Source organism: Delphinapterus leucas, chromosome 6 (assembly GCF_059928025.1).
Source record: "Delphinapterus leucas isolate spDelLeu-1000000601 "Yukka" chromosome 6, BTC_Dleu_Yukka2, whole genome shotgun sequence".
Taxonomy (NCBI): Eukaryota; Metazoa; Chordata; class Mammalia; order Artiodactyla; family Monodontidae; genus Delphinapterus; species Delphinapterus leucas.
In genome coordinates, this window is record NC_143134.1 from 117,542,823 (window position 1) to 117,554,295 (window position 11,473).

The 11,473-nt window shown below is 51.8% G+C and overlaps 1 protein-coding gene across 1 annotated transcript; it reads left to right on the top strand.

Annotated features, from left to right (window-relative positions):
• Window positions 1-8: 8 nt before the first annotated feature.
• Window positions 9-9,615, top strand: COQ4 (coenzyme Q4). Its single transcript, XM_022578601.3, has 7 exons — window positions 9-262; window positions 366-497; window positions 1,611-1,707; window positions 2,231-2,333; window positions 7,367-7,496; window positions 8,107-8,200; window positions 8,729-9,615. The coding sequence occupies exons 1-7, from the start codon at window positions 193-195 to the stop codon at window positions 8,898-8,900; spliced, it is 798 nt and encodes a 265-aa protein (XP_022434309.3). The 5' UTR covers window positions 9-192; the 3' UTR covers window positions 8,901-9,615.
• The last annotated feature ends 1,858 nt before the right edge of the window (window positions 9,616-11,473 follow it).

The following is an 11,473-nucleotide window of genomic DNA, read 5'->3' on the forward strand; positions in this document are numbered from 1 at the left end:
AGTAGGTTGCCTGGGTTTCCTCATACTTAGAGACCTTCCCTGTCCGTGCTATCTTTCCCGCATAAAAGGCCCTACTCAGCGCGGTAGGGATCGAGTCCTTGTGACTTCTCCTGCGCATCGTCGCCAGAGAAGCTTGAGGAGTCGCCCTTGCCCCGCCCATCCTCCCTGGGAAGTCCTACAGTGCCCGCTGCCATGAGGACGCTGCTGCGCGGGGTCCTGCGCCCCCTCCGCGCGTTCCGAAGCCGTCCCTGGCCCGCTGCAGGCAAGTGGTGGGGCCGGGAAGGAGTGCTGGGGACCCGTCACGCCGCTGTCCCCCCCACCCACCCCCCCGCTCCTTTCACCGCGGCTGTTTTCTTTCCCCGCAGATGTGCCCTTTCGAGCCACGAGCCATGGCACCGGCCTGCTCTACCCCGAACACATCCCCACCACCCCGCTGCAGAAGGCGCTGCTGGCCGCGGGCTCTGCTGGAATGGCGCTCTATGACCCGTATCGCCACGGTAAGGCAGCCCACGCCGGCGCTTCCTTGGGGCGGCTTGGGGTCTGGGCGCGCCCTTGTCTTGCCTTGAAAGCCCGGGGAGGTCCTGGACACTGTCAAAGCCTCCGTTTGCTTTGGGTAACTGGAGACTAGACTAGGCCAGGGTACCCAACCCTGGCTGCACCTCATAATCACCCGTAACATTCATAAAAATGCAGATGCCTGGGTCCCACCCTAAACTTAATTCGAATCTGCCGGGAGTGGGAGAGGAGGGGAGGGGAGGGAGGAAGGGGCGTGGAATCTGAGCTTCTGCCTATTTAAACTTAAAAAGTTTAAACTTTTTTAACTTCCTGGGAGATTCTGTCATCCAGCCACACTGAGAACCTCTGGATTAGATGATTTATGAGGACCCATCAAATTATAACATCCCATTAGCATCTTAGATAGTGCATGGCACATAATAAATGCTCAATAAATGTTTGCTGGATGTTTTAATAGAACGTTCTGGGATCCTACAGTGTTTTTCTCATCTCCTCCAGGATTCTTAAGTCTGGAAAGTACTGTTACTCCTTCCAGTAAAAACGATAATGCTAACTGCTCACTGAGCCCTTGTGTTGCTTACTCAGTGTGCTGTTTTATATGAGTGTTGTTATTGATTTTTCGCATTAACCCTATATGAAAGGTATCACCTGCGCTTCACAAATTAGGACATTGAGGCTTGGAAATGTGAAGCAGTTTGCGTACGGTCACCTAGATAGTGATCACACCAGCCCTCAAACCCAGCACTCTCTGATACCAAAGCCTATACCCATCCATGCAGACATGGTATTCTGTCGTGATGATGGATGTGGAAGTGATTTATGAACTCTTTAGAGCACTGTGCTAACCAGAGCCACCTCACCCCATTAAACTAACAACCATAGTAGTAACCCCATTAAACTAACAACCATAGTAGTAACTATAGATATATTGAGCTTTTACTGTGTGCCAGGTGATTCACTAAGTGTTTAAGTTGAATCTTCATAACTAAGAGGTAGATATTCTGTTTTATCATGTAGGAAATTAAGGCTCAGATCAGGTCAGGTAACTTACCTAAGATCATATTCTCCATTTGTCCCCATTTCTTTCCTTTCAGACATGGTTGCAGTTCTGGGGGAGACCACAGGATGCCGTACCCTGAAGGTCCTCAGGGACCAGATGAGGAGGGATCCAGAGGGTGCCCAGATCCTGCAGTAGGTCCCAGCTTTGCCTGGGGGATTGAGGGCATTCTTTGGGGATTCTGATCTCTCTGGAATCACGTTGTGTTCCTCTAGAGAGCTCTTCTTGATACCTTGGCCATGGATGATTGCACAGGCTGGGCACTGCCCAACTCCGTGGGTGCCATTCACATAGACACTGTGATGACCCCTGGGTAGCGCAATATGGTGGCCTCAGCCCAGTTCCAGCAACAGGGCTCTTGTGCCTTCACTAAGGTCCCATAACATATGCTGCCTATAACCCCCACCCCTCAGTGCCCTTTGTGAATACCCTGATCACATCTGAGGCCTGTTTACCTAAGGCAGGAACCATAGCCTTAGCTTGTGGTAGTCTTCTCAGTCCCTGCCACTGGCCTGGCCAGTAGTAAGTGCTCCATTAGGACTTGTGGCCCCATTGCTGCTCTTCCCCTTCACCTCTCACACCCTTGATCTAGTTGGACCTTTCACCTGCCTTTGCTGGTGCCCTCCCAATACCTGAGTCCTGCCTTCTGCCTCACAGGGAGCGTCCCCGGATCTCGCTGTCCACCCTTGACCTGGGCAAGCTCCGGAGTCTGCCTGAGGGCTCCCTTGGCCGCGAGTATCTCCGTTTCCTGGATGTGAATGTGAGTTTCCAGCTTCTGTGCATTTGGTAGTCACCAGGAAGGGGAGAGGAATGGTACAGGAGTAATGTCCTGAGGAAGGAGGAGCCTGAGCTGCCCGCATGGGCAGGAGTGCCTTGCAGTCTCTTGCGCCAAGGCTTTGTCATTCTCTATGGGACAGGCAAATGGGCCGGGAACATCGCTGCGAGCAATTACACTGGCCAGCACTTATTAACCTCTTACTGCGTGCCAGGTGCCAGGCTCATACATGATCTCACTGAATCCTCCCAACAACCCTGCCAAGTATGTTCTATTATTATCTCCTTTTATTTTTATTTTTTTATAAATTTACTAATTTATGTATATTTTTTGGCTGCATTGGGTCTTCGTTGCTGCACACAGGCTTTCTCTAGTTGCTGCGAGCAAGGGCTGCCGTCCATTGAGGTGCATGGGCTTCTCATTGCGGTGGCTTCTATTGTTGCAGAGCATGGGCTCCAGGCGCGTGAGCTTCAGTAGTTGTGGCGCGCGGGCTTCAGTAGTTGTGGTGCATGGGCTTAGTTGCTCTGCGGCATGTGGGATGTTCCCGGACCGGGGCTCGAACCCGTGTCCCCTGCATTGGCAGGCAGATTCTTAACCAGTGAGCCACCAGGGAAGTCCCCATCTCCTTTTCATAGATGAGGAAACTGAGGCCCAGAGCAGTTAAACAACTTACTGATTTCACAAGCCAGTATTAATGGAGGCAGTATTCAAACCCAGATTATGTTCTTAACTGTTGCATTGTGTCCCCCTGTTCTAGAGACAGTGTCTTCCCTGGGTTTGACAAGTGTGGCACTCTCCAACCCCAGGCAGAGAGGACAGGGACCGGGGGGCAGAGTCCCATCTATCAAGGAACTCATTCATTTGTTCAGAATCGGTCATGTGCCATCCATTGTTCCAAGTGCTGGGGATACAGTGGCAAACTAGACAGACAATGTCCTGCCCTCATGGAGCTAATATTCTAGTTGGGGAGGTAGACTATAAAGCAGTAAAAGAAGAAAATTTTCATATAAAAATTCAGGCAAAATATTTATTTAGTACTGTTCTAGCAGGTGGTGCTGTGAGGACAGCAGTCAACATTATAGAGGACGGGGCGGAGTGGGGGTGGCAGGTGGCCACTTCTAACAGGGTGGTCATGGGAGGCCCTGCTGGGGAGACTTGGAAGATGGGGAGGAGCCAGTTCTGAGGAGAGATGGGGAAGCGCATTCCGAGCAGAGGAACTGGCAAGTGCAAGGCTCTGTGTGGTTAGGAAAAGGAAAACTGTCCAATGTGGCCATATGACCTTAGAGGAGTGAGTTGGGGGGAAGCAGGCAATGGGCTGGGAGGTCAGCCTGGCCCAGCCAGACCCTGCCTGCCACGGGAAGTGTTACCGGAAAACTGCGTTTGCCTCTTGGTGGGTGCTGAGCCAAAAGAAACAATCAAGCCAAAGATGGGGAGAAGGAAGGATTTATTACTTGCAGCAAGTATGGCGAACGCTGGGGAGCTTTCCCAAAGCAGTGTCTGTTAACAGCAAAACTGGGGAAGTTTTAAGCTAAGGGTATATGCGTATTCATAAAGGGGCTTGAGCAGAGGAGAATTCAGCATAGAATTGGGGCAGAGGTCAACGGAGCCCAAGTCTTAGTTGATTGAAGTCAGGAGGGTCAGGAAAGGTCAACATCATCATTTCTTAGGTACTGACTAGTCCGGGACCTTAGCATGTAGTTACCATCCTCCACCTGGGTGTGGGCCTTAGTTCCTATAGAAAAGCTTAAAGATACACATCAGATTGTTATGTATATTCTTTGAGGAGGAACGAGGACACTGTTTTATTGCTGAACTATTGGGGTTTTTTTTTTTCATTTTTATTTTTATTTTATTATTTATTTATTTATTTTTGGCTGCATTGGGTCTTCCTTGCTGCACACGGGCTTCCTCTAGTTGCAGCGGGCGAGCGAGGGCTACTCTTCCTTGCAGTGCACGGGCTTCTTTTCGCAGTGGCTTCTCTTGTTGTGGAGCACGGGCTCTAGGCACACAGGCTTCAGTAGTTGTGGCACACGGGCTCAGTAGTTGTGGCTCACGGGCTCTAGAGCACAGGCTCAGTAGTTGTGAAGCACAGGCTTAGTTGCACCACGGCATGTGGGGTCTTCCCAGACCAGGGCTCGAACCCGTGTCCCCTCCATTGGCAGGCAGATTCTTAACCACTGTACCACCAGGGAAGTCCCTGAGCTATTGTTTCTTGACTGCTTTTCTTCTGTTCCTGCATTCCTTTATTCCTTGAAGATCATTCATTACTGAGACCTGCTGAAGGGCAAGCATTATGTCTAGGCTTAGGTCACAAAATGGCTTAGGTCAAAATGGCTTCTCTAATGTCAAGAATGCCATGCCTCATTCTTTTTCTCCAGGGATCCCCTACCCTATCTGTTTAGAGACAGAGTCTGTATTTTGTAATAGAAGCAATAGGAAGCCATCGAGGTTTCGAGCAGGGTAGTAACATGATCTGATCTATAGAAGGACCCAAGGATACAGCAGGGCACCTTCCCTGTCCCTTCCCCTCCCTGCCCCAACACAAATACTTCCCATCAAAGCGCCTCTGTCAAGTGGCTCTCCAGTCCAGCTGCAGGAGCCAGCCAGGCTGGAGGAGGTGAAGGAGTGAGCAAAGGTTGCTCTAGAACTGGGTTTCTCAGCCTTGGCACTGTTGACTTTGGGGGCTGGATAATTCTTTGTTGTAGGGCTGCCCTGTGCATTGTAGGATGTTTAGCAGCATCCCTGGCCTCTACACACTAGATGACGGTAGCATTCGCCCTCCCAAGTTGTGACAACCATAAATGTCTTCAGACATTGCAGATGTCCCGTGGTGGACAGTTGAGAACCCCTGCTTTAGGAGATTATTGTCCCTGAGAAAATAATCTGTTCCCCATACTCTCCTAACACTTGCCTCTGCCCCATTTTATACCATCACCCGGAGATTTCACCAAGATGCAAGTTTATTTCATCAGTGGGAAACCCACAAGGGTGACCTGCTTCAGGTGCCACCCAGGAATGGAGAATCTTCTGAAGTTCTCCTAGAGCCTTTTGTCCTATTGTGGTGGAGGGTATGGGACTGCCAAGGCCCCCCTGGGTTCGCCTTGTTCAGCCACAGCCTTAGTTGTGGTAACAGCCCTAGAGACTGTGACACTCCTGGAGCCTGGAAACCAGCAGCCCACACACCGTAAAAGAACACCTTTGTCCCAGCAGAGCTTTAGATCAAAGTTCAAGGTGAGGCCACCCTCCCTGAGGCTGACTCAGAGGGGTGGGTGGTTGTCCTTGTGGCATCAAGATTAGGGGCATGGGCTCTGGCGTAGCCTGAGTTAGAAGTCTGCCTTTCTTCCTAGCTTTAAGGCCCTGGGCAAATCATTTGACCTCTGAGCCTCAGACTCCTTATCTGAGGTGAGGAAACCTCATGTTTATCTTCCAAGGCACTTATATGACCGATTAATAATGGACGTTAAGGCGACTGGCTTTGGAATCCAGCAGGCTTTGTTTCCAATCCTGACTCAGCCACTTGATTAGTCAGCTGTGTGAACTTGGGCAAGCTACTTTATATCTCTGAGCCTCATTTTTCTTATCTGTATCTGAGGCTCATAACAGTATCTACGCCCAGGTGGTCTCAGGGATGCAGAATGACGATATGTGTAAAGGACTTCATACAGTGCCGGCACATAGTAGGTACTCAATAAATGTAGGCCGTCACTGACCACCTTCAGCTTCACACAGCAGTTAGAACTCTGTAGAAGAAATTAGGACCTGGGACCCAATGAAGTCACAGACACAGACCATGGCACAGGGCCAGCAGCCCCAAGCTGGCCTCTGGACAGCCTGAGGCCATGCTTTGGCACTAGGAAGACCAGGGTGTCCCTACTGTGCATGGGTGCTGCCAAGGACTCACAGAGGGTGGGTAAAGGAGGACAGTTGCCATCCCTACCTGAGGTCAGAAAAGTGCCTGGGGCTGGCCTTTTACTCCTGCATTTAAGGTATGTTTATTCATCCAGGCCCTGGAGATAGAACAGTGAGCCCCTGTCCTGTGCTGCTGACAGCCTGCTGCAACACCCTTCATAGCAATAGTGTGTAAGCCCCATAGGTAATCTGCTGCTAGCAGATAAATAAAAGCAAATAGAAACAGGTGGAATTAATTTCAATAAGGTATTTTGTTTAATCCAGCATACTAAAATGTCACTTCAACATGTAATCAATATTTTAAAATTATTGAGATTTCACATTATTCTCTTCATACCGTCCTCGAAATCCAGGGTGTGCTTTACATGTACAGCACATCTCAGTTGGAACTTGTCACGTTTCAAGGCTCAGTGGCTGCCTTGATTGGCTGCTGTACTGGACGGTGCAGGTCTAGACGAGAGACACTAACAATCGCACGCACTAAACGTCACGATACAGTCATGTCGAATGCCACAAAAAGGTTCGGGTTGCTACAAGAGACCATGAGATAGGAGGAATTGTCAAGGTGAAGGTGAGGGGGGAGGGAAAGAGCATCCTAGGCTGGGAGCAGCTCATCTGACGAATTCGGGACTTTGGGTGCTTCTTGTTTTTTTCGCCCCATTTTATTTCTAATTGTGGTTTTAAAAAATAATAATAACCTAAGATTTACTGTGTTAACCACCTCTAAATGGGCAGTTCAACAGTGTTAAGTATAGTCACATTGTTGAGAAACCAATCTCCAGAGCTTTTTCATCTTGTAAAACTGAAACTCTATATCATTAAACAAACAACTCCTGCTTCCCCCCACCCCACCCCCAGGGGTTTCTTTGCCATAGATTCCAACAGGGTGTGTACATTATGTGTGAGTTGGGGTAGGCAAAGGGGGCGCCAATCCACCATATTCCCTGCCTGAGGACTCCCCTGTCAGCAGCTATGCACAGAAACAAAGTCCCCAGAGATTTTTGGTGGGGTTTGAATTTGGTGGGCGTGGTTGAGAGTCAAGGAGAGGCTGGCAAATTGGACCCTGGAAGCCATCAGGAAGGGGTCTAGGGGAGGTTCATGGTTGTCAGAGGGTCTCCCCAGACACCAGAGCGCCCACCCGATTCGTGGACAGTGAGGAGCTGGCATACGTGATGCAGCGGTACCGGGAGGTGCACGACATGCTCCACACGCTTCTGGGGATGCCCACCAACATCCTGGGTGAGTGCCAGCCAGCCAGCTGCTGAGTGCATCCGGAGTGGGCGTGGGGCATGGGTGGGGCAGGGTGCTCCGGCCAGCGCATCTCCCAAGTCTGTCTTCAGGGCAAGGGCAGGGCACACCTGTCCAGCCACCCACCAGTCAGCTGGCCCAGTGCCTCATTGTTTGCTTTACCCGAATATCTTGGTGCACCTGTGCCGCGCATCCCCTATCCTCCATCCCCACTGCCTCTTACGGCTCCTACACTGATGTAGCAGCATCCAAACACCAGGGCTCCCTGCCCTGTTCCGGTTGTTAGCTCCCTGCGCTCTGAAGCCCTCAGCAATTCCCTAAGGCTTGGAGTCCTCAGCCTGGCTTTCAGAGTCCTCTGCATTCTGACCCCAAGCTTCCTTTCCAGCCCTTATTTCCTTCTGCTCTTTCTTGCACCCTCTCCCCAACCCCAAGCCAAGTGCCCCAGGGCCCAGCACAGGCTGGGACTGGGCACTGCTGACCCCTAGTAGAGATTCGGAGCGGAGCAGACACCTCACTGTGTCCTGCCCTGAGCGGCAGCATCACTGGCCTCTCCTCCTGGCCCCTGCTCACCTCCCACCCCATTCCCCACCCTGCCTGCCAGGGGAGATCGTGGTGAAGTGGTTTGAGGCTGTCCAGACCGGCCTGCCCATGTGCATCCTGAGTGCACTCTTCGGACCGATCCAGCTCAGTGCCCGGTAAGTTCTCAAGTGGTGAGGGGTCAGGGGAAGGCTCAGGGCTCCAGGAAATAGAGAAGAGCCCACAGCCTTTCTGAGCAGCCCCAGTGGTTCTCAGGAATCCAGGATGGGAAGAATGGGGCAGAGAAGTGAAACTGGCCTGGCACAGGGGCTCCAGGACTATGAATGAAGCCTGGATGTTTCATAGGACTCTAGGGTCTTTTGGGCCAGGCCTCAGTATCGGGTGAGAACAGTAGAGTCAGGGAATTGAGGGGGCCAGGGGATGCAAGCTGGCATTCGTTTCTGGAGTGAGGTAGCCCTCGATTTAAAGCTGGGCTTCGGCATGTTCAAAATGTGTGGCTTTGGGCACAGGGCTTTACCTCACTGAGTTTCTGTTTCCTCATCGGAAAAGTGGGGATAGCAACTACCTCCTTCTTGGGTCTGTGTGAGGATTAACTGAGAAAATGCACATCCACTGCAGGGAACGTGGTGTGCCCAGCACTCAGGACCTTATGTCTTTTGTCTTCTTTTTCCTCTGCTGCCCTACAGAAACCTGCAAGTGCTGGTCTCGAAGCTGATCCCATGGGCAGTTCAGAATGCGCGCAGAGCCCCATGTGTCCTCAACCTGTACTACGAGCGGCGCTGGGAGCAGCCCCTGAAGGCTCTACGGCAGGAGCTGAGCATCACAGAGCCCCCCATGCACGTCCAGGGCCCAGCCTAGGTCCTGAGCCCCTGAGCCCCTGAGCCGGAGGGCCTGGCCTGGCTCCCAACCCCCCACCCCTGCTTCCCCTGGGGGTGGAGCGCTCCTTTGCCATCACCTTTGTTCCTTTTCTTTGAACACTGACCCTTGGACGCCACTAATCATAATTTATCATAACCACTGCTCAGTGGCTTTGAGGGCCAACTCGGGAGGGAGCAGGCCGTGGTGGAGCTCCTAGGGGAGCCAGGAGCTGCCCAAAGAGAACTGAAACAGGAGGGAAGGGGGCAGGGCACAACCTTTGAAAGAACAACAAAGCCTGAGGACATGACATAAACTGATTAAAACCAAATGGGTCCAAGATGGCGGACAAGTCAACTTCCACTAGTCCTTGAGCTTCAGTATATGCTCACTGCAGCACGTCATCAAGCTAAATGACACACCCCCAGGTGCCATGACAGTTCCAAGGATCCATAACGATCAAAAAGTGGGCTGTGGCCCAATTCCTGGAAATCCCTGCCCCTTTCCCCCCTAAAAAATAGCTGGAACACTCACTCATTAGCCTATGAAATTACCCACCCCTGTAAAAACTGACAACCCACATACCCTGGGGCCTTTCTCGCCTTCTGAGGTGACCCATGCTCTGTCTGTGGAGTATGTTTCTCTTTAACTAAATCCACCTCTTACCTATCACTTTGTCTCATTGAATACTTTCTGCAATGAAACATCAAGAACCTGAGCTTCATTAAGTCCTGAAACCAGGTGTGTGATCTCAGTTGGAAGACTGTGGGTTTTGGTCGGGTTCGAGTCCTGGCACGTGGGTTGAAGTTCCAATCTGAGGTGCATGGTTTCAGAACCACGTGTGCGTAGGAATCAGTTGTCTAGGCTCATCATGCCCGGATGGCTCAGGTCCACAACCCCTGTACCCAACCCCTCCCTGCCAGCCAGGGTTCTCTGGGTGCCAGGCTGGGGCTCTTCGCAGGAGGGAGGGCTGTACCCAACTCCGAAGGCCTGAGAAGAGGGAGGCAGGGGGAGAGGCGAGTCTCTGCTGTCTGAATAAAGGCTCCCATCAGGTCAAGAGTCTGCTTCTCCTGCCTTTGCCCTGTGCTGCCCATGACTCTGGCAGCCTTGGGCCTTCGAGCACTGAGGGCAGACGTTCCCTCCAGCCTGAGCTTCCGCTGCTTGTCCCTTGTCTGGTCTGAGGTCGGGCAGACTGGGATTCAAATTCCCCACTCCTCCTCCGCTTTCTAGTAGAGGGACTTAGGGCAAGTCCCTTCACCTCTCTAGACCTGTTTAATCATAAGTAAAAGGGGGATGAAACAGCACCCACCTCCTAGGGTTGCTGTGGGGGTGTGTGAGGTGATGCCCAAAGAAAGGGCCCAAGCAGGAGCTGTTTTATGGTGGGTTTTTTTGGCTGTGTTGGGTCTTCGTTGCTGCACGTGGGCTTTCTCTAGTTGCGGTGAGCGGGGGATACTCTTTGTTGCGGTACGCGGGCTTGTTACTGTCGTGGCTTTTCTTGTTGTGGAGCACGGGCTCTAGGTGCGCAGGCTTCAGTAGTTGTGGCACGTGGGCTCAGTAGTTGTGGCTCGCGGGCTCTAGAGCGCAGGCTCAGTAGTTGTGGTGCATGGGCTTAGTTGCTCCGCGGCATGTGGGATCTTCCCGAGCCAGAGCTTGAACCTGTGTCCCCTGTATTGGTAGGTGGATTCTTAACCACTGCGCCACCAGGGAAGCCCTCTTTTTTTTAAAAAAATAAATATATTTATTTTATTTATTGTTGGCTGCGTTGGGTCTTTGTTGCTGCACGCGGGCTTTCTCTAGTTGTGGCGAGCAGGGGCTACTCTTCGTTGTGGTGCGCGGGCTTCTCACTGCAGTGACTTCTCTTGTTGCACAGCATGGACTCTAGGTGCGCGGGCTTCAGTAGTTGCAGCATGAGGGCTCAGTAGTTGTGGCTTGTGGGCTCTAGAGCGCAGGCTCAGCAGTTGTGGTGCACTGGCTTAGTTGCTCCGCGGCATGTGGGATCTTCCCGGACCAGGGCTCGAACCCATGTCCCCTGAACTGGCAGGCGGATTCTTAACCACTGCGCCACCAGGGAAGCCCCAAAATTTCATTTTTAATTCCTATAAACATACCCTGAAAACTGTCCTTCCTCACTTTTAAGGACTTTGACTGGACTAAGGGATTAAGGAATCTATTTAAGGACAAGTGGCAACTGTGGATGCCCAACATGTTTGATTATCAAGGAACCCAGTTTTCAGAGGTCCAGAATGACACAGTGGGTGGGAAGTTGGCAGATGGCCCAGAACTGGGTGGCATGACAAACGTGGTCACAGCCCTCAGGGTCCAGACCATTCAGAGGCCAAAGATACGTACGGGTCTCCAGATCCGTGCCCTTTGTACCACCAAGTGTGCCAGGTTGCTTTCAAGATACCAAGGATGGGAAAGGGTTCCTACGCAGCAATCCCTACACCAAGTTTATTGCTGTCCCAGAAGCACAGGTGCCCGTCTGAGGTCTGCAGGAGGCTTTGGGTCTTCTGAACCTTGTGGCCTTGGAGGCCGTAAAATTTCCGAATGGAAGTGAAGGAGGAGCTGTCAAAATT

Bases quoted from the DNA above. Each gene is read 5' to 3' on its own strand.
- COQ4 (XM_022578601.3), top strand. From the start codon at position 193: ATGAGGACGCTGCTGCGCGGGGTCCTGCGCCCCCTCCGCGCGTTCCGA. The intron at 1,708-2,230 runs GTAGGTCCCAGC...TCTGCCTCACAG, and splicing joins GAGGGTGCCCAGATCCTGCA to GGAGCGTCCCCGGATCTCGC. The intron at 2,334-7,366 runs GTGAGTTTCCAG...CATGGTTGTCAG, and splicing joins TCCGTTTCCTGGATGTGAAT to AGGGTCTCCCCAGACACCAG.